This window comes from Pseudogymnoascus verrucosus (genome assembly GCF_001662655.1).
Source record: "Pseudogymnoascus verrucosus strain UAMH 10579 unplaced genomic scaffold scaffold_10, whole genome shotgun sequence".
Classification (NCBI taxonomy): Eukaryota; Fungi; Ascomycota; class Leotiomycetes; order Thelebolales; family Thelebolaceae; genus Pseudogymnoascus; species Pseudogymnoascus verrucosus.
The window spans coordinates 134,624-155,032 of NW_017263661.1; the positions used below are offsets into that span (position 1 = coordinate 134,624).

The 20,409-nt window shown below is 49.8% G+C and overlaps 7 protein-coding genes across 7 annotated transcripts; 4 read left to right on the top strand and 3 right to left on the bottom strand.

Moving 5' to 3' along the window:
* Positions 1-73: 73 nt before the first annotated feature.
* Positions 74-960, top strand: VE01_03282 (uncharacterized protein; the record flags this gene model as incomplete). The annotated part of the gene is made up of 2 exons (XM_018272778.1): positions 74-302; positions 371-960. The coding sequence occupies 2 exons, from the start codon at positions 74-76 to the stop codon at positions 958-960; spliced, it is 819 nt and encodes a 272-aa protein (XP_018132465.1).
* A 1,207-nt stretch (positions 961-2,167) lies between these two features.
* Positions 2,168-4,404, top strand: VE01_03283 (uncharacterized protein). The gene is made up of 4 exons (XM_018272779.2): positions 2,168-2,553; positions 2,618-2,888; positions 2,956-3,298; positions 3,354-4,404. The coding sequence occupies exons 1-4, from the start codon at positions 2,264-2,266 to the stop codon at positions 4,283-4,285; spliced, it is 1,836 nt and encodes a 611-aa protein (XP_018132466.1). The 5' UTR covers positions 2,168-2,263; the 3' UTR covers positions 4,286-4,404.
* Positions 4,405-4,701: 297 nt separating this feature from the next.
* NPS6_1 (Nonribosomal Peptide Synthase (NRPS)) lies at positions 4,702-11,233 on the bottom strand (the record flags this gene model as incomplete). The annotated part of the gene is made up of 2 exons (XM_018272780.2): positions 4,702-10,714; positions 10,769-11,233. 2 exons carry the CDS (start codon positions 11,231-11,233, stop codon positions 4,880-4,882), a joined length of 6,300 nt encoding a protein of 2,099 aa, XP_018132471.1. The 3' UTR covers positions 4,702-4,879.
* Positions 11,234-11,510: 277 nt separating this feature from the next.
* On the top strand, positions 11,511-13,172 carry VE01_03285 (uncharacterized protein). The gene is made up of 2 exons (XM_018272781.2): positions 11,511-11,964; positions 12,029-13,172. Exons 1-2 carry the CDS (start codon positions 11,911-11,913, stop codon positions 13,052-13,054), a joined length of 1,080 nt encoding a protein of 359 aa, XP_018132472.1. The 5' UTR covers positions 11,511-11,910; the 3' UTR covers positions 13,055-13,172.
* On the bottom strand, positions 13,167-15,206 carry VE01_03286 (uncharacterized protein; the record flags this gene model as incomplete). Its single annotated transcript, XM_018272782.2, has 1 exon — positions 13,167-15,206. The coding sequence occupies exon 1, from the start codon at positions 14,988-14,990 to the stop codon at positions 13,167-13,169; it is 1,824 nt and encodes a 607-aa protein (XP_018132469.1). The 5' UTR covers positions 14,991-15,206.
* Positions 15,207-15,580: 374 nt separating this feature from the next.
* VE01_03287 (uncharacterized protein) lies at positions 15,581-16,960 on the bottom strand. Its single transcript, XM_059463519.1, has 2 exons — positions 16,557-16,960; positions 15,581-16,491 (listed from the first exon to the last, which is right to left on the bottom strand). The coding sequence occupies exons 1-2, from the start codon at positions 16,910-16,912 to the stop codon at positions 15,588-15,590; spliced, it is 1,260 nt and encodes a 419-aa protein (XP_059319883.1). The 5' UTR covers positions 16,913-16,960; the 3' UTR covers positions 15,581-15,587.
* Positions 16,961-17,100: 140 nt separating this feature from the next.
* VE01_03288 (uncharacterized protein) lies at positions 17,101-20,295 on the top strand. Its single transcript, XM_059463520.1, has 8 exons — positions 17,101-17,349; positions 17,428-17,508; positions 17,569-18,215; positions 18,280-18,482; positions 18,544-18,564; positions 18,616-19,017; positions 19,090-19,412; positions 19,480-20,295. Exons 1-8 carry the CDS (start codon positions 17,229-17,231, stop codon positions 20,238-20,240), a joined length of 2,559 nt encoding a protein of 852 aa, XP_059319882.1. The 5' UTR covers positions 17,101-17,228; the 3' UTR covers positions 20,241-20,295.
* Positions 20,296-20,409: the final 114 nt, after the last annotated feature.

The window sequence follows — 20,409 nt, forward strand, 5'->3', positions numbered from 1 at the left end:
ATACCGTTAGAACGTTTGCTTCCGATCGATTGGCTGACAAACCACCCCGCCAACAGTCGAATCCACTCCCGAGATGTCTCTCCGGTCAAGATCCCTGAATTTCAAGTACTTTAATGTGTCGTTCCCGGATGACAAGATTGTGCAGGTCACATTAAACAGGCCCGAGAAGTTGAACTGCATTGACCTACCTACGAGCCGGGAAATCCAAAAGATCTGGGAGCTGTTCGACCAAGATGGGAGCTTGTGGGTTGGCATTATCACTGGCACTGAGAGGGCTTTCTGCACCGGGGCCGATCTACAAGGTAAGCTTGCCATTTTCTGTGCTACATCGGTATTCCCGTTGACGAGAACCGACCGCTGACGCGTGTAGAATGGAACGCCATGAACAAGGCCGGGGTGGTTAACGACATGGCTGCACCAGGTCTCGCTGGGCTGCCCCGCCGGAGTGGCAAGAAGCCGATCATCGCAGCAGTGAACGGGATATGCATGGGTGGGGGCCTCGAGATGGTAGCTAACTGCGACCTCGTCATTGCATCCTCTTCGGCGATCTTCTCCCTGCCCGAGGCAAAGCGAGGAATCGTCCCTGTGGCCGGCTGTCTGCCACGGCTAACACGCACCCTTGGCCTTCAGCGAACCATGGATCTCGTCCTGACGGGGAGGAGCGTGAGTGCCGCGACGATGTATGAATGGGGCCTTGTTACGCGTCTGGTGGATGCTGGGTCCGATGTTGCCCGGGCAGCTGTTCAGGTGGCGCAGGAGATGTGCAAGAATAGCCCGGATGCGTTGATAGTTGGGCGACTTGGAGTGCGGATGAGCTGGGAGGCAGGGAGCGTGGAGGAGACGGTGACGACGCTGGCGAATGAATGGTACCCCCACCTAGTCAAAGGCGCCAACTTTGCAGAGGGCATCCAGGCATTTGTGGAGAAGCGACAACCTAAGTGGACAGACTCGAAGCTGTGAGAAGGGATAGCGGCCGAAATGCAATGTTGGGCTAGGATGAACCTCGGAATAGGGGAAAAGAACTAAAAATTAATCTAAACTATTGAAACGCCCTTGTTAAGTAAATACGCATGGTTGATATAGCGTATTATGTTGTATTGGTTAGGACCAGTTGTTTCCCTTGTGGAGTCTGCGTCTTTGCGTCTTGTTGGATGCAACTGCGCTCCTTCCTTGTCATCGTTAACGTGGCGTCAGGGGTCATCTTATCAGATGGTACTAGCGTACTTATCAGATGGTACTAATTTTATTATCCCTGCTTGGCGTCTAACTAACCGGTACTAGGCGGTACCAACCAGTTGAGTACTGACAGAGCTGTACTCGCTTCCCCCAAATCATCCCAGCTGTCCCGTCCCGGTTTCTTCCAAGTGAAACCCTGTGGACCGTGTTACGTGTGAACCCTTACGCCATGTGAAAAATCTTCATCTTATCAGATCCTGCATGAGCGATTAACCCCCCATAGCGGGGTACATGTCAGTGGAGTATTGCTCGGCGGTGTCTTCGCTTCTGTGCACCTTACTAGTAGTGAAGAGGAGCATTGAGCTGTAGCTCTAACATGGGCCCAAAGCCTACAGATAATCCTGCCAAGTGATAATCCTGTCTAGCAACATGTGCTAGCTGCTACCTGTCAAGTGTATTCCGTGCGGATCGACACGTTTGGTTTAGCTCGTTCCTTCCATAGAGTACTCGTATACTTGTCGCTCTAGTACTTACGATGCTACACTTTCTCTGCCGTGTATTCCGTAGCTGCTCCCGTCGTTCTAATACTGACCCCCATGTGGCTGCTCCAATTCTCTTAGCCAAGGCCATAACCCCCCCCCCCCCTGACCCACGAGATGTGTCAAACGGCGATGATATTTATCACGCCATCTGATTAGATTTGATAATCGGCAAGTGTCCGCCTTGCCTTCCCTCCGCAAGCTGGTGTGATGGTGGAGTTTGCGTGGGGTTAGGGGGACTACTGTAGGTGGGATAGATGGGAACCCTACGCGTGGGCTCGTGTGGGCGGCAGAGTCTGCACAGACTGAGAATCCTAGACACTGGTGCATACGACCATGAAGGAAAAGCCCAGAGTCCCTGTCAATACTTGGCATACACCAGCTTCTCGGCAATAATGATCCGACCTCGGGGTCAATCAATCTTATCAGTATATGAATCTGCATGGCGCTAGAAGTAGACACAGCTATAAGCGTAAGGATTTCCATTGTATTTATCCTTTTCGAGTTCTTGGCACACTGTCGTCTTGCTTCTTTCAAAGTCATCAACAATGGCATTGCTTCCCAAGATTCAGTCTGTTTTCGGTCGTCGGGCGACCGATGATGGAGTAGACTCTGTCCCCGTGGAGTTGGTTGATGAAAAGAAAGATGCTGTCAGACAAGATCCTATCAGTGAAGGAAATGAGAAGAACAGAGAAGATCCGGCCATTGGCACAACTGGAACGGACAGCAATGATGAGCAGGACCAACTTCCTACCCAAGATGCACAACGTGGTGTCCACGATGTTGAGGCCGTCACTCTGACCTGGACCAAGACGACGCTGGTCGCAGTCTTCCTCAAGTACGTTGCTATCCATGCCGCCGACTGTCTCTGGCAAGGCCCATCTAACAGTGCGCGTCAACAGCATCTGGTTACTTTACTTCGTCAACGCATTCCAATCCTCGATCCTCTACAACTTGCTTCCCTACGTTACGAGCGAATTTGAGTCGCATTCGCTGCTGACTGTCATTTACATCGTCGCAAGCGCCATGTCGGCCGCGACGTATATTCCATTGTCAAAGGTTCTCGATGTCTGGGGTCGTGCTGAAGGCTTCCTTATCATGGCAACTTTCTCCACGCTGGGATTGATTCTTATGGCTACATGCCATAACCTTCCCACCTTCTGCGCCGCATATGTAAGATTATTTCTTATGCTGTGGCAAGACTTGAAATATTCTGTTGATGCTAACGGTTGGATGCTAGGTGTTTTACAGCATTGGCTTCGGAGGTATTACTTACTGCGTGGACGTCATCACGGCCGACGCGTCCAAGCTGAAGAACCGAGGATTGGCATACGCCTTCACGTCCTCGCCATATATGATTACGGCATTTGCTGGAGCGAAGGCATCGGAAGATTTCTACTATAACGTCAGCTGGAGATGGGGTTTCGGCTGCTTTGCGATCATCTTCCCCATTGTGGCTGCTCCTCTATACGTTATGTTGAAGGTCAACCTTAAGAAAGCCGAGAAACGAGGCCTCTTGGTCAATGAGAACAGCGGCCGGACGTTTTTGCAAAACGTCTGGTATTACGTCATTGAGTTTGATGGTGCGTAACACAGCTTTTGAAGATACCCATGTTGCAAAATACTGACCTTCAATAGCATTTGGAGTCCTCCTGTTCTCTGTCGGTCTCACCGTGTTTTTGCTGCCCTTCACCATCGCGGATAGCGCCCCCAACGGCTGGTCCTCGGGCTACATCATTGCCATGCTTGTCATCGGATTTGTCGCGCTTGTCTCCTTTGGCTTTTACGAGGTGTACTTGGCCCCGACACCCATGCTCAACTTCAGCTTTCTCACCGACCGAACCGTCATCGGCGCGTGTATTCTGAGCATTACATACCAGATCTCTTATTACTGCTGGGCCAACTACTTCACGTCCTTTCTACAAGCCGTCAACAATGTTACCATCGCCCAGGCCGGATACATTGGTAACACCTTCGACGTTGTGTCTGGCGTGCTTCTCCTGATTGTCGGTTACTTGATCCGCCGCACCGGCTACTATAAGTGGCTCCTCTACATCGCGGTCCCGCTGTACATCTTCTCCCAGGGCCTAATGATCTACTTCCGCCGCCCCAACCAGTCAGTCGGCTACCTAGTCATGTGCCAGGTCTTCATCTCCATCGGTGGTAGCATCTTCATCCTCATCGGCCAGGTCGCCATTCTAGCCGCGGTTGACCATCAGCACGTCGCTGCCGTGCTTGCCCTCCTCAACGTCGCCGGAACCATCGGCAACGCCATGGGATCGACTATCTCCGGTGCTATCTGGACGAACACCTTCGAGAAGGCGCTTGAGCGGAATCTGCCTACCTCCGCGCTGCCCGATCTGTCCACTATTTATGAGGATCTCGAGACGCAGCTAAGTTACGAGGTCGGTAGCCCAACGAGACTGGCGATCCAGGAGTCGTATGGGTATGCGCAGACAAGGATGTTGGCTGCAGGGACGGGAATCATGTGCCTTGCGTTCATTTCTCTCATACTGATTAGGAATATTAATGTTGCGAAGGTGGCACAGGTCAAGGGTACCGTCTTCTAAGTGTGCGCGATTCAGCCGTTGGCTTGGAAGAGGTATGTTGGGATAAAATTGTTGGAGATAGTAAGATTGGTGGTATATACTCGCAGATATTTTGTTTATAATATAATTCATTTAAAACGATCACACCTTTAAAAGACCCTCTCAATACTAGTATCATACACTCGAAGAGACAGCTAAGCGTGGTCTCGCCTACTGCCCAACGATAACAGGAGGGAAAGCGCGACAGACCTAGCGGTTGAAACGATGACGAAAGGAGCAAGGGTAGTTGATAATGGATAGGAAAGAGCGATGGTAAGGTGGTAGCTGCGAATAAGAGGGAAGGGGCGATGGCAGATGACATGAGATATCGAATGGAAGGAGCAACACATCACGGGAGAAAGAATAAGGTGGCAGGAGCGAATGCCACTTGCTCTGATCCGCTTTCCACCAACTCCCGTGGTAATGACATACGATTCGGGCTGTTGAGCCTTTACGTACTTAAGCACATTTGATATTTAATAATTTACTGATACTAAGAGAATAGTAACAACATACAAAATACTGGCCAGCGCTACATGATCAATCTATTTGGTCCCGTTTCTGGCCGGACCATAACTACGCCGCCGCTTCAAACAGTCCACCAAGCATCAACAACTCCGACTGCCGAACCACGAGTTCCTCAACAACAGCAGCTAGCTCCTTCAACACCTCATCCACAAACTCAGCATCCCTCTCACTTCCCACAATCCCAACATGCAACACCCCACCCTTAATGAACGACACTGCCTTAAAAGGCGCAGCCGCATCCCCATGCGGATTCAAAATATCCACCTTACACTCTCCACCAGCAAACGGCATTGTATCGAAGTCCTCAAAGTCCTGATGATGGACAATGGAATCCACTCCCGCCTCCTTTGACCACTGCGTGCACTTTTCCTTGATGGCGCTGAAGCCCACGTAGTCGTGGGCAGCTGACTCGGCGCTCTGGTTCTGGATGAAGCGGAGTAAGTCGATCGCTGTCCACTCCTGCGAAAAGGCGACGCGGAGGGGTGTGAGCTGGTAGCAGGGACCCATGACGTTCTCGATGTTGGGGAGGTTGTTGGTGCGGCCTGAGGTAACGCTGGCGAATGTTACGTCTGCAGTGCGGAGACGGCGGGCGAGGAGGAGTGCCCAGGCCGCTGATAGAAGAGTGGCCGTCGTGATGTCCTGGAGGGGGGTGAAGGTGGGGACGGGGTGAGTCTGGAAGGTTGCTTTGTCCGTGGGTTGGGTGGAGGGGCCGGGTAGGATGGAGAGGGTGGAGGCGTTTAGGAGGTTACGCCAGTAAGCGAGGGCATTGTTGTGGGCACCAGTGTTCGAAACCAGTGTCATGTACGAGGAGAATGGTTCGAAGTCGACGATTTTTGCGCCGGTGTATAGGGTTTCCAGGTCTTGGAGCAGGCGGGGGAGAGACATGCCGTCGTATTGGGCGTGAGAGAGGCCTATGATGAGGCACTCTTGGCCGTCATTGCATTCGACATGTAGCAGCTTGAAGAAAGATGATCCAAGGCGGAAGTCTGATTCTATGTGCGTGTTGCAAAAGTCGGCAACATATTGCTTAAGATCACCATCCGCCTTATGCGTCATCACAGGTGATTCAAACTCATCCAAGACGACTTGATAGAAGGTTGACTCGTGCTCGATGAAAACGGTGCGTAGGATATCGTGGGTCTTGACTAGCTCCTTACAGGCGTCAAACAATTTCTGGCGATCGATGCCGCTATCGAAGTACAACATGGTATATTGCATCGACGTCCGCGGTACCTGGAGGGTTCCTCTAATATCAAGTGCTTGGGAATCCGTCACTGTGCATACATCCTGAATAGAACAACGCGGGTCGACAAGTTGCGGCCGAACAATCGTCGATAGGAATAGATCCTGATCCAAATTGCCCAGTGTCGAAAAGCGCCTGTAAGGCTGGACCTTCGGTTTTGGAGCTTCACCTATTTTCATCACTTTGGCTGCGTCACCGAGACGCATGTGCCGGAATATATCGGCAACAGTCAAAACGTGTCCCAGGGTACGGAGACGTGATACCAATTTCATGGCGTAGACGGAGTCGCCTCCAATACGGAAGAAGTTGTCATCAACGTCTATCTTCTCTGCGTCGATTCCAAGAATAGTAGCCCAGGAAGACCGCAGAATATCCTCAGCAGGTGTCAAGTTTTCATTCGCAGAGCTTTTCGTCCATGCTTCCTCTGTACTTTCATGGATCTGAGTGAGTACGTGTCGTGGAATGGTGGAGGCGAGCTTGTTGAGCACACCATGGTTAATCTCGTTTGACTCCGCGGGCAGTTTGTCAACTACGACGTATGCTGAGGGGACCATGTATGACGTGAGAGAGTCTTGAATGAATTTGTCGAGCTTCTTCAGTGCCACTACAAGACCGAGGGGAATATTGGCACATATGGCCGTCTTGAAACTTTGTGGGTCAGACGGGTCGGATGTTATATCGTGTGGGACCGACATGATCTCAACACTGTCTCCCTGAGAAGGCTGCTGTTCGATGAAGATGACTAGTTCTTGCTCCGGCACCTGCTGAGTAGTATCCGATGATTGGAAGAGGGCTGCAGCGGCACGAATAGTAGGTGGAAGAAGTCTTCTGAAGTGGCCCTCAAGATCTCCAATATCCACTGTGTGCCCCTGGAATGACACGACATTCTCCTTTCGACCGATAAATACCAAGGTGTTATCTGGTTGCAACTGAACCATGTCGCCTGTCGCCTGCGCTCGGCCCCTGCGGCCGACACATGTAGAGCTGCCAGCCTTGAGCCAAGGAGGAGACTCAACAGTTTCGCCAGAAAGGAAAGCCCCCTCAAGCCACAGCTCGCCAGTACAGCCGATGGGCGACAATAAGGATGAGTTTCGCGGATCACACACCCAAGGTATCACTGCGCGAGGATAGATCGCCCCTTGTGTAATACTTGCACCTGCTCGAAGTCTCGAAGACTCGTCCAAGGCCAATGGTGGAGTTTGATTCCATTGCCAGATCTGGTCCAATTCCACCTCTGGAACGCATGATATCTCGTCGACTCTCCGGGATGGGTCTTTGGTCAACTGTAAACACGCCATTTCTAGTTGCGCAAGGATTCGTTCCATTTGCTTAACCTCGATCAGGCTGCTGTCAAAACTGGCACAGACTCTGAAGCCGGCCTTTTGGATTCCACAGGCTAGCATAAGTGGATAGGGGTTGAAATGGAGCGCTTCGCGCACGGCGTCTCCTTGGCTGAAGCCAAGATCGCCGTCTACATACACTGGCTCTGGCTGAATGACCAAGCCTGTGCTGGCCTCGCATGCATGCTGAGCGTCTCGGCTGACCTTTCTGATGTTCTGCATCCCCATATGCTGATACGGCGTGCGAGCTAATATGCCTTGTTGCACAGCACTCAGATAAGATTCGACTGAGCTCTTACGGTCAAATTGTATGCGAACGGGTACTGTAGCTATCAATGGACCGATGATACTTTCAACCTCCTGCAACGGAATATCTCGACCCATGAGTGTCTCGCCGAACACGACATCATCGCTTCCTGTGTACTGCGATGCTACGAGCGCCCACGCGCCGCGAATCAGTGTTGCCAGTGTGAATGGCGATCCGCTAAGTTTCTCAAGGGGTATGAGGTGCTCAATCATGGCATCTGGAGTTGGCAAGTAGTCTCTAGATGGAAGACGTGGGAACTGAGGTCCAACGGCGCCTTTCAGCTCCTGCCGCCAAAACTCCTGCATGGCAGTCTCATCTGTGTCCCGCACAAATTTAACGAAGTCTCGCATTTGTGTTTTAGTCGTGATGCGCTGGTCTTTCAAGGCGTTGGAGATCTTTTCGAGGATCAATGGCTCTGACCACCCATCGTAGAGTACGTGGTGGACCGTCCAGACCATGTATCGCTTGTCATCGCCTGGAGAGCTGATAATAGCATATCGAGCCAAGCTTTCACCGAGATTCATCTTCTCAGCCTTATCATCCTCGAGGTATTGCTCAAGATTAGTCGGATATTTCCAGGAGATACTTTCATTAAGGATAACTTGCTGGAGCCCAGGCTCTTGAAGTTGGGCGACGCGAGTGCGTAGGATAGGGCTTGCTTGAATAACTTCCTCCCATGCTTTTCTCCAAGCATCGAGATTTATGTGCGATGGAATACATGCAACTCTCTGAGCTACGTATGCCTTGGTCGATTTGAGCGAGAAGGTAAACAGTGACTCTTGCGTGGGTGTGCAAGGATATATGTCTTCGACTGGTTCCTGAGTTGACCCACAAGCTTGTGATGCTTCGAGGCAGGCGCTTTCGGCAGGTGTGGAAATCATAGAAAATGGCGACGATTCTGCCATCGCTTGGACGTTAGAAACGAGGATAACACCAGCCATAGCCGAGAGTGTGGGGTGGCCAAAAATGCTGGCGACTGTGAGATCGAAATCCTGCGCTCGACAGACAGACACGAGCCTCATTGCTGTTAAGGAGTCGCCACCAAGTGCGAAGAAATTATCACTTAGCCCAATGGGTTCTTCGTCAAGTTTCAATATCTCGCTCCAGAAATGCCTCAGACGCTTCTCAGTTTCAGTCATCTCTCGAGAAGCAGTGCTCGGTGTGTCTTTATCCAAATCCCGGAGATCCACGGTAGCTCCAAACTGACGAAGCCGTTTGCGATCCGTTTTTCCTGAGATTAAAGCTGGAATATAATTGACTGGTATATATGCGTTTGGCACCATATACCGCGGTAAAACCTTCGCTATTTCCACATCGGCTTCTGAGAGCGTTTCGCGCAGCTCGCTGGGAAGTTGTGGCGATGTTAAATCGGTATCCTCGCCCTTCATGGCCTTGGAGGTGATAAATGCGACCAAAGTAGGTTGGCCACCACCCGTAGGCACAATCACCTCGGCAACAACAGTGGTGTCCGAAGGAAGTCTGGCCCTCAACTGACTTTCGATCTCCCCGAGCTCAACACGTTGTCCACGCAATTTGACCTGGGTATCTTTCCTTCCAACAAAGACAATGCCTCCCGAACCATCGGGGTCGTATTTTCCGAGATCTCCAGTCTTGTATAGACGCCCCCGACGACCAGCGTAGCCGTTGTGTCCTGCAACTAGCCATTTTGGGTCGTTGATGAAGACCTCTGCGGTCTTGTTGGGGTCGTTTAAGTAGCCTTGTCCTACAATAGGACCCTCGACAAGCAACTCTCCTACGGCACCGACTGGCATTAGCGTTTCGTGGTCGTCTGGATTGGTGATCCAGATGGCGGCTCCATTGCCTGGCCCGATAGAGATATAGTCCCTGCCTGTAGCGGCGCTGCTGTTTACGGTGCATCCGATTGTGCATTCACAGGGACCATAACCGATGATAATCCTGGTGACTTCTCCCCAGAGATTAACGTCTCTCGCTGAGGCAGCCTCTCCACCCAGACCAAGGCCGCTGAGGGATGCTATAACATCATCGTCCAATATGCGGGCCAGAGAAGGGGTTAGGCCGGCGTAATTAACTTGCATATTTCTCATCGCTCCATTAATGTCGTTGACTCTGTCCTCATCGGAAGGAATGCAAAGACAGCCGCCGTTGCCCAGAGTTAAAAGCATACTGTCGATGCTGACATCGAAAGCGTACGACGCAAAATCGAGGACCCTGGAGCTCTCTGTATAGCCAACTGCCTTTGCTCGAGGAATGGCACTGCTTGTATATGTTTCGTGAGAGATGGTGACTCCTTTCGGAACGCCCGTGCTTCCGGAAGTAAATATTATGTACATTAGTGCAGATGACGGCACAGCTGCTAACTTTGGAAGTTCTTGTGCATCTGACGAGGCGGGAAATGTGTCCGCTTCCACAATGAGGAGCTTCCCATTCGGCACGATCGATGTTGATATGTCATGCTGGCTGCGCGACGCCACCATTATATTTGCACCCACCTGTTCTGCCATATTTTGGAGGCGGGCAAGCGGAAGTGTCGGGTCCATAAGCACGAAGGTTGCTCCAGCTTTCATCACCGCAAGCACGGCGACAATTGTCCATTTTGACTTCTCAAAACACACAGGCAGAACATCATGCAATTTAACGCCCATTTCTTGAAGCGAGCCGGCTACGAGCGTAGAATACCGTTCGATTTGGCCATACGTCAAGTCTCCGTCCCATGATGAAATTGCCACTTTTTCTAACAAGCCTTGGGATCGTTCTGCGATCATGTCGTGCATGCAGAAGTTGCAGGTGGGAGGTAGGAGGTTATTCCAACCCCATATATGATCTATATCACGCGTGGTCGGACGAAGACAGTCTTCCAGGGACGCATCCGGATTCGAAATGCACATTTTGACAGTGTCAACTAGTGACTCGATATATCGCGTCACGTTGTACTCCGGCATGTTTATGTTTTGCCAGACTGGACGGATCTCGAGATTAATACTATTAAGGCGTACCTCAAGGTGAAGGACGCCCTTTTCTCACAGTTAGCCAGGTTACATGGTAACCAAGGTACGATGCCCACTTACTTCATCTTTAGCTCCTTCGGAAGTTTTGGATAGTGAACTGGTGCTCAAGAGGAGCGACCCAGGATTGGACTTGGGTGTACGCTGACTGGGTTCCGCAGTTGTGATAAAGCGAGTGACTACTGCCGTGGTTTCTGTGATATTATTTTGTAATTCCGTCACTACTTCGTCTGTCGACAGACTCCTGGTCTCTAACTCATCTCCAGAAGCACCTTCTGGGCTCTTATATGCCCAGTCGAAGCTGACTTGACCGCCCTCGCGAGTCCGAAGGAGCACGATGAGCCATGATAAAAGAAATGTTTCATCTTTCATGCTCGTCAGGGAAAGCAACTGGTCAGATACGAGGCCAGCAACCTCGAAATATCTGAAGCCATTGCTATCTGCTGGCTCTCCTTTTGATAGTATGTCGATAGGACTATTCCTCCCCTCGTTTTCACCTGGTATCTCATCGACGAGTATAGATCCCATTGTGACGGCAGTCCAGCTTCTCTGGTCCTGGGATCTTGGCGCGGTTCATATCGGGAGGGACGAGCATCTTTTCAATTCTTAGATCTTTACATGAGCCGAAGCTAAACTGGAGCATTTACATCCTGAGTAGTCAAGCAACAAGGTTCCATCTTGGCAGCGACATGGAAAGAAGTATATACTTTGATCACAAGTACCTGCCAGGGTCCCGGTACCGATTCCGTGATCCAGGGTCACCCACGCTATCTTGAATAGGTAGAGTTTACCGAGGCTAGGCTGTCGAGGACTTTGTCTAACGTAAACTGGGTGGTTCTCCGAGAACAAATCTAATCAGATCCGCTAGTGGTGGGGCTAGAAAATCTAATCAGATCCTATGAGTCTTCAGCTGCCCCTCTTCCACATCGGTCGCGTTCCAGAGACTTCATCGGCTGGTGGATTTGTTGTCAGGCCTAACAATACCTCCTGCAGATGCACAAAGCCGATCTCGGAACTAAGTTCGATTGGTAACACGGCGCGTATTTACCAAGGTAGTGCGGGATGGCACATAAGCCAATGCTGGGCATGACGTTCCCACAGGTTACTGTCGGGACTTCTCTCGACTTCAGTTCAGTGACCCCCAAAATATTTACATCCAATTTCAGTGACCCCCAAAATCTGCATATTCCTATCTTCAATCCAATATGTGTTCCAAATTCTGGCCCAAAGGAGGCCTTCCGGGCATTTTGCACCATTACGTACGTTTTGCACTTCATCTCGACTATCCATCACTGTAGAGGTAACTAACAAAATGCAAAACAGACCGAGACTCTAGTAACCTTCGAATATACAGCAAGCGTCACCCATAAGCCTCACAGCATTGTCTTCCTTGGAGGTCTGGGAGATGGGCTCGCAACTACATCCTACATGTCCGATATCGTACGCGCGTTACAACCAACGGACTGGTCGCTCTTCACCTTAAATCTCACATCCTCATACCAATCATGGGGTCTCGGACATCTCGACAGAGACACGGATGAGGTCGCCGAATGCGTAAAATATATCAAAGACTACAAGACCAGCAAATTTGGCGATGGAAAAATCGTCCTCATGGGCCATTCATCCGGAAGTCAATTTGTTATGCATTACTTGTATCGCCCAAATCCTCACACAGGCATCGCACCCTTTGATCCCTCGCTGGAGCATGTCAAACGTCTGGAAATCGACGGAGCGATCATGCAAGCACCGGTGTCGGACAGGGAAGCAATCCTCCTGTGCAGAGAAATGGGGATCGGAGGCAAGACGCCGAGCGAGGTCGAAGCAGCATACCAGACGCTAGAAGCAATGGCCAAAAAAGTGAACCGCGAAGAAATCTGCGATACGCTGTTACCTTTATCTCTGACCAGTCAGATTGGCTACCTACCCAATGTTCCAATAAGCAGCCGAAGGTTTTTAAGTCTCAACAGTCCGGAAAGCCCGCTGGCACCGGAGGAGGATGACCTTTTCAGTTCGGATATCGGTGATGAACAGTTAGCGAAGACCTTTGGAATGATCAAGGAGCGCGGGCTGTTAAATCACAAGCTGATGGTCTTATACTCGGGGGCAGACCAAGCTGTTCCGGCTTACGTTGATAAAGAGGGCTTATTGGTGAGGTGGATGAATGCCGTTAACCATAATGGACGAGACCAAATATGGGACCGAGACCACAGCGCAGTGATACCGGGTGCTTCTCATGCGTTGAGTAACGATGACCAAGCTGAGCCGCGGAAAGATCTTGTTAGGAGAGTATTGGGGTATTTGTTGACGGCTGAGAAAGTGCCAACAAAGCCTACGAAATCCAATGATTAATAGAATTTGTTTGTACTTTATTTAAATCCGCAATTTATATAATTCCTGGATAACACCTCCGCGTTTTATGATATCTATTGTGTCCAGATACCTCTCTTGAGCCCAGCGAACTTTATGAGACGACAAGTTCAAATACCGCATTCTCTTTCAAGGAAAGAATGAAATCAATGGTATATACAACCTCACTTTTCCCTTGATGGTTGATATGCTCAGTTGTACCAATCTGGGGATCTTGAGAGATTTTGGTCGAAAGTGTGCAACTGGTAGCACCTTCCTCAATTATCACAGCCCCATTTTCTATGCGTGGTCGCACGAACGATACAAACCTCTCAGCAACATCCATTGGCCGAGAAACTTTGATCTCATCCAGAAGACTCAAGCGCCCTGTCTTATTATCGAATGAGAGGCGTCGCACCAGCGACGTCAACCCGCTCACGGCGTAAGTAGGGGCAATATCCATTGAAATTGATCCATTCTGATCAAAAATGACATTTCGAGCGCAATATTCTCTCCCATCACGTTGGCTGTGTCCATCGACAATGGGAACATTGTGGCTTTTAGAAGAGGTGCAAAAGGTGTCGTAGCGATCGGGCCCAAAGTATGACTTCGTGTACTCTCCCTTGCCAATATCACATAGGAGCATTACACCATGTCTTGAAAATAGAAAGCTTCCGACATCATTGTGGTTGTGTTCCTCATCGTTATGGCCTGCTTTCGCCGCAAATCCAGTGCCATCATTGCCGCTGCACAACAGCCACTGAGCCTTTGGGTATACCACGCAGGGTTGAGGCAGTGCCTGCTTCGACACAAGTGTATCTGTAGTCCATAGCAGATCACTTAGAGCAGGAGCAAAGTTGTAACAATGCGAGTGCATTACATCCATGGCGCTCTCTAACGGTGGGGCCATCACTTCTTCGAAATGCTCTGCCAAAAAACATGTGACGCCTGGCCGATATTTGTCGTTTGCTTCAACATCCGAGAATGTGAGCGTTGCAGCTCCTGGGAAGAAGCAATTTTGCTGAAATAAAGCGATAGGAGCAAATCTTTTATCGGAGAGCAGGTCAAGCTTCCCAGCTGTTCGTCTGCCGAGAAGTTCTGCAAACACCACAAAAAAGCTTACTCCATACGTCCAGTAATTTAGGCCCTCAGTGCAGGCACCATCTTCACTGAATCCGGCAATATATCTCTCCATTACAGGCAGCAGATTTCGGAGGATAGCAGCGAGATCCAGATCGTTTCCAACGAGAAGCATGGCGGCACTGCCAATGCTACCAGCGCAAACCGCACACCAGTTACTATCCAACACTTCCCAATGCTGGATAGTCGATTTATCCATGTAGCTGTCGATGACCCGACGCATGACTTCTGATTGGGCTCGCTCGACAATAAAAGGATTGAGCTTATCACCGAGCAGAGCACATATTTCTGCAAGTGCTAAGCCAGTCTCGCAGGCGAAAAGGTCGAGGTTCAATGCAGCATCCCGGCGTTTGCTGGTGTTGGAATAACCAACATTGGTTTCAATAGTTAGGCTGGACCCGTGCATATGTGAAGGCAAACTCCACGTGTAGTCGTCACATAGGGCCCAAATACACTCCTCGAGCGTTCCAATGTCTTCCGGGTCGTTCCATAACCACGCGCTAAGAGCAGAGACCAGCAGGGTCTTGCGCCGCGAAAAGTATGGAGCTTCGTATCCGAGACGCTCGCCTACGGTATCGAACAGCTTGAACATCCGGAATGGAAGCACAGGGATGTCCTTGCCTCGAAGCTCTTCCGCAGCACTCTGGAGCTTGTCGCGAGAAGTTTGTAGAAGCGGATTGTTCAACACTCGATCAATGGTTTCCCGTTTTCCCGCCCATCGAAGCAGGTCATATCCAAATGCACCGTCGTCGGTTCCAGAAGCCAAATCTCTGCATAGTTTACCAATGTCGACGTTCATTGTGCTCTTTCCCGTGATGTGTTGGTGCTCTCGCTATGACCCTTCTTGTTGGGAATATCCTGTGTGGAATCAGCGGTTTACTGGTAGAAATAGTTGTATTGGGCGTTTCCCCAATTTGTGGGCTGAATGAATTACAGAAAAGACTAGTTTAACGGCCTCGATTGTGTGGGCGGCGATTTTTGAGATGTAAGAAAGAACAGTTGTGGAAGTATGAAGATAAGGGTCGACAGTGAGAGGGGAAGCTAGAGTTTTTGAACTGGGGTTGTTCCGTACACACGGCAAGGCCAACACGCCAAATACACTCGAGTACTTAACCCCTACACAAACACAGGCATTGGCAGTATACTAGTGCTACCTAGTGTCATTAAAGCTCGTGTGTTTACTTGGGAGCTTAGATGCTATTGCGTATGTTTTCTGCCTAACATTGCTGATTCTAAGTCTAGATCGTGGAAGTCTAGATGCGCCCGCTGTTAGAAGGTATCATACAGGAGTATTCATCATACAGGGATATATATACAATTATGTAAACCCATCGTTGTTGATCTGTACGGAGACATAGAGAGTGGTTTATTTATATACCTCTAGGAATTGGGTAAGCTATGGGCCATGGAACTCATAGCCTGGAAATCTACGACTGTAACTGTAATAAGTGTCTTCATCTTGAGTGTGGTGGTGAAACCCGGACGACATAAATTCGTAAACGTTTTCAGCACCGTTCTCCCAAAGCTGCGTCTCAAGGCGCTCGACTTCTTCCAATGTCATTTTTTCTTCTTCCAACGTTATGTCTTCTTCTTGCACCGTCACGCCGTCGACTCTTCTACTACACCTGTCCTGTTCTATAATAAAATCCGGGAGCTCGTGCAGGACGGGAAAGTCAGCCTTGTGTTCCACTTTCAAGTTACCGATAGGCCCTTCCTGGCAATGCCAGCGCTGGCGAATTCGTCGCTCGATAGTGAATAGTGACGACGAACTCTCTTGGAAGTAGTGAGTATCCGGTTTCGCATAATGTGGATGCAACTTCGGAAGATTAAGCGCGACATCCATGTGCGGCATCGTTTCCTCTTCAGAGTGAGCCTGCGTGCGTGCTAATAGAGCAGCGATCATTGGACGCATAGCTACGCGCTCGTTGACGAATGACCACGAAGGTCTATCGTCGTGGTCTAACCAGATGTGGAGGCTGCGAAGTTGCGGAAGTTGGCAGATGGCCGGCCAGAGATGCTCCCACGCAGCGCATCCTACTGATACTGCTCTCGTGTGAGGACCAACTACCAAAACCAAGTCTTCATCTTCGTCTTTCTGTAGTACCTCGTAGAAGGCTAGTGGGAGTCGGAAGGCGATATTAAGTTTACGAATTCTGGGACTTATGTAGTCGCGGAGGTTCCAGGCGCAATTTGAGTCACTAATTAGCTCATTTGGCTTCAATAGCAACATTTCCAAGGTGTCTATATCCGTGACGTTGATCGCTGTTGTCTTAACAACAACGTTGCAGGCATCGAGAAACCTATCAGTGGGAAACGACTCTAAGCAAGGGGCGAGTTTAAGTGAGGAATAAAAGAAATTGTTTACATTTTCTTGCACACAAAAAAAAGGTCGTACGTATGATAACGGCGATGCTCGCGCAAGTCCGTCCTTTCTCTGTACGCAGCCTCCTCGCATTCCCAATGCACCCCCCATGTAGACCGGAGACGGCGGGCCCACCCAGGATCATCCCGCCTCCAGTGAGTCGTAGTTACACGCTCGCGGCCATCATGACGGTCATCACCCAAGTTCGGTTGAAGGCATGCCGACAGCTGAATTCTGCCCTGCCACAAAAAAGCGTGAGTCTGGCCGTGGAAGATCTGAGCGTATATTGCTTGACGAATCTCGACAGGCATCGACAGCAGTTTGCTCTCATGCTGCGAGTACACGTGTTGATCAAACATATTAGTTGAGGGGAAGATACAAAGTAGATGTTGTTGCTTTGCAAGGTGGGATATTTGGACAGCAATTACAATTATCCCACGCGTTTCCCCGCACCACAATATGGACCCCTGTGCGTTAATTGTGGACCCCTGGAGCTTATTCCCCGCACTTCACTCGGCATCAGGCGACAGCTGCCACCGTCGGCTGAAAGAGCTCGGGCATCGGGCGAGCTTCACCGGGATATTTAGAAGGGCATCCCCACACATTTCAGACGCCTTCACAGTCACGCAAACCCAACACCGGAGGAATGCGTAGCAATACGGACCGGTGACTGAGATGGAGTCAGAGCCTCCTATCTCGAGCCAAGTGGACGACCGACCTGCCTGTGGAGCATGTCGCAAGCGTAAGCTTCGGTGCTCACGAGAAACGCCATTATGCAATCATTGCCGAAGACAAGGTAAGCTTGGTATCCCACAAGTCCAGTCCACAGCCAAGGAATCTTGGGTGTATTTGTATTCACAGGTTGGGTATCTAGGGTCGGTCTGCGCATACGACGGTGACCGCGATAAACCTGGTCTCAAAACTGGAGCAGTTGAAGCCTTGAGGAGACGAGTTGGTAAGCGAGCCATGAAGAGTTCGTCTCTGAAAATTACAAATTTAACAGTACAGGAATTAGACGCCCTTGAGGCTGCCGTTTTTGAGCAAGGCGCGGCCTCGGGTGAAGGCGAGCGGCCAGCCTATTATAGCAACAGAGATACGGCGTCAGCAATTCGTGATGGGCTGGAATTGCTCTTTGAGCAACTGCAAGCTCAACCACGGCGGAAAAGGCGTTGGTCACAGACGTCTGAGGCTGCCGCTGCTCGGCGTGAACATGGAGATGTGCAGCAACTGCAACTGCAACTGCAACAACCACAGGCACAAACCGAGATCCCGTCTTTGCCGTCTAATAAACGGCGAAGAGCGGATACAGGATTGATTGAGCCAGATGATTTGGATGATCTATCTGACAGTTTACCACCACCAGAGGTTCTCGAGGCAGTCATTGACCTATATTTTTTGTTAGTTCAGCCATGGATTCCAGTTTTCCATGAGAAGAGATTTCGCCGACGGCTGAAAGACCCTAACAACAAATATCGTTTGGAGGTGGTTCTGCACGCCATGTTGGTGGCGATGCTCAAGCATGTTGATCGCAGACAGATCACAGTAGATCTTGGCGATATCGAGAGCATCTGTGAACGGTCCCGTAAAATTGTAATTTTAACCGCGATGGATGAGTTGCATGTTGAGAATCTCCAGGCACTGGTCATTATATGCTTCGAAGATGTGCGTTCTCTCTCCCCTTCTATTTTAAGGCGGGCTAGTGAATTGACTTCTCCATTTTATACAGATTGGGTCCGGAAGAGTCTCTCGTGCATGGCCACTTGTCGGCTCTTTAACAAGGACTGTAGAATATCTTCAACTAAGTGTTGAGTCCGAGGACCATGATAATGGTCCAATGCTCCAGCCGCGGCCTTCGTTGCCCCCATCAGAAAACTGGGTAGAGGAAGAAGAACGGCGAAGGGTATTTTGGACAATTTTCAACTTGGATAGGTAAGTCCTCCGCCGTCATAAGAGTGCTTGCGAGAAGTAATTCTAACAGCACGGGTGGCAGGTTTTGTTCTGTGACCACTGGGTTTGTTTGACATCCCCGATAAATTTCGGGCTTATGGACTAATTTTTGTAGTTGGAATACTAGCCTAACATCAAACGATGTCCATCGACGCCTACCGGCTGATGGGGGCCTGTGGCACAATGAAGAGGCAGTCACAACCCCCTTCTTTGGCATCTGGGACAAATCCGAAGGGAAAATTGGAAATCTCATCGCCTTTCTCCCAAGAGATTACAATGCCGCTGAACCATCTCGAGATCGATATCGCCAAGGTGCAGAAAATATTCGCGAACCCGACGCATCAGAACAAAAGGTTGACTTGTCGACTGTGGGCGCATTCGCGTATCGGGTTGAAGCGACCGAGTCGCTGAGTCGGGTTACGACGTTTTTCCTACAGCAGAAAATAAACTATCGCAATCGACAAGAAATGGGCAGCTGGCTCATGAGATTTAAGGAGTTGGATTTACGGTTGGTTAGGTATGCATGTTCTTTTTGCTCCTACGAGTGCTCCTCGCCACCCTCACCATCCCCGCTAACCAATGTCTACAGCTGGAAAATGTTCCTACCACAGAAATGGAAAGATTCGAATATTTCACGCCAACCAACAGTGGTAACTATGGACCCGAATTTGACTCTTGCGCATATCACCCACAACACATCAATGATTTTGTTACATCAACGGATCGCCTACCCGCCTCTCGAGTGGCTTGAAGTTGTCAAGCTTCCAACACTATCTAGTGCGGAGACTTGTGAAGCTGCAGCTTCTGAGACGGCTAATATCACTCAAAAATATATGGACAACTCTCCTGCTCAGGCTGTTGTAGATAACCAGTTTGCATTTTGCGTCTTTGTCAGTGCACGTGTTCTTTTAGGTTTGTTTCTAATGTCCTCGTGCGACCAGGTGTTGCATTCAGTTTACGTACTGATATAATATCATAGTTCACTGGCGCTACTACAAAACGGACCTCTCTAAAGATTACTGGACTCTAATGAAGTTTCTCGATATCATGTCAGGACGCTGGTCAGGCCAAAATCGCGCACAACCCGCAAGCCAACAAAATTCTACTGCTAAGTACTTCAACCAGCTAAACGATATATACAACAAGTGTATAATCGATCGGTCGTTTAAGTTAGATGTTCTTGGGTACTCAAATGAGATTGAATGGACAGGAAAAAGAGTTGTTTCTCGAGATAGCCAGAATGGGCACGGTGTGCGGGAAGGAGATGGTAGAGACGCCAGCGAAGTAGAGACTGCCCGTATCGACGCGGCTATGAGTACGAATGGCGATCATCAAAGTGCACAGGTTCGCCATGTGCCAGGGATGTCTCCGTTTCAGCGGCGACCAAGCGACGCCCCAGCTTATATGGGCGTTTCGTCACTGAATGACTCCTCGTCGGATATCCCACAACAACCTGTGCATAGTTTACACTCGGAGCCCTCCTCGGCGTATCATCCCTCTCAATTTATGGACGCCCAGGGGCCAGGTATACTTAATTCTAGCGACGGAAACTCAAACAATGCAGCAAATAATCCGATGATGTTAAACTCGCCTTCTGCGCGGATGGGCTACAACACAGGAAGCCCGGATGAATTAACCGCGGTTACGTCGATTCTGCTAGACCAGCAGTACTCGGAAATGGACAGGATTATTAGTTTGAACAACGCGTATTTTGCGTCAGATGTAGCATACATCCAGTAGAACGGCTTTTCAATTTGTTTCTTACTTGATGGCTTCTTTTATTAAAATACATGCATTTAAGTGTGAAATAATTCCAGAATTACGATTATTTAAACTATGAAATGACTCAAAAGAGCCTGGTGGTTCCATTAAAGAGGACTATATATACGTACATGTATGGTATTCTATT

Bases quoted from the DNA above. Each gene is read 5' to 3' on its own strand.
- VE01_03285 (XM_018272781.2), top strand. From the start codon at position 11,911: ATGTGTTCCAAATTCTGGCCCAAAGGAGGCCTTCCGGGCATTTTGCAC. The intron at 11,965-12,028 runs GTACGTTTTGCA...AATGCAAAACAG, and splicing joins CGGGCATTTTGCACCATTAC to ACCGAGACTCTAGTAACCTT.
- VE01_03288 (XM_059463520.1), top strand. From the start codon at position 17,229: ATGGAGTCAGAGCCTCCTATCTCGAGCCAAGTGGACGACCGACCTGCC. The intron at 17,509-17,568 runs GTAAGCGAGCCA...TACAGGAATTAG, and splicing joins AGCCTTGAGGAGACGAGTTG to ACGCCCTTGAGGCTGCCGTT. The intron at 18,565-18,615 runs GTTTGTTTGACA...TAATTTTTGTAG, and splicing joins TTTTGTTCTGTGACCACTGG to TTGGAATACTAGCCTAACAT.
- VE01_03283 (XM_018272779.2), top strand. From the start codon at position 2,264: ATGGCATTGCTTCCCAAGATTCAGTCTGTTTTCGGTCGTCGGGCGACC. The intron at 2,889-2,955 runs GTAAGATTATTT...GTTGGATGCTAG, and splicing joins CCACCTTCTGCGCCGCATAT to GTGTTTTACAGCATTGGCTT. The intron at 3,299-3,353 runs GTGCGTAACACA...GACCTTCAATAG, and splicing joins TTACGTCATTGAGTTTGATG to CATTTGGAGTCCTCCTGTTC.
- VE01_03287 (XM_059463519.1), bottom strand. From the start codon at position 16,912: ATGTTTGATCAACACGTGTACTCGCAGCATGAGAGCAAACTGCTGTCG. The intron at 16,492-16,556 runs GTAAACAATTTC...TCCCACTGATAG, and splicing joins TTTTTTGTGTGCAAGAAAAT to GTTTCTCGATGCCTGCAACG.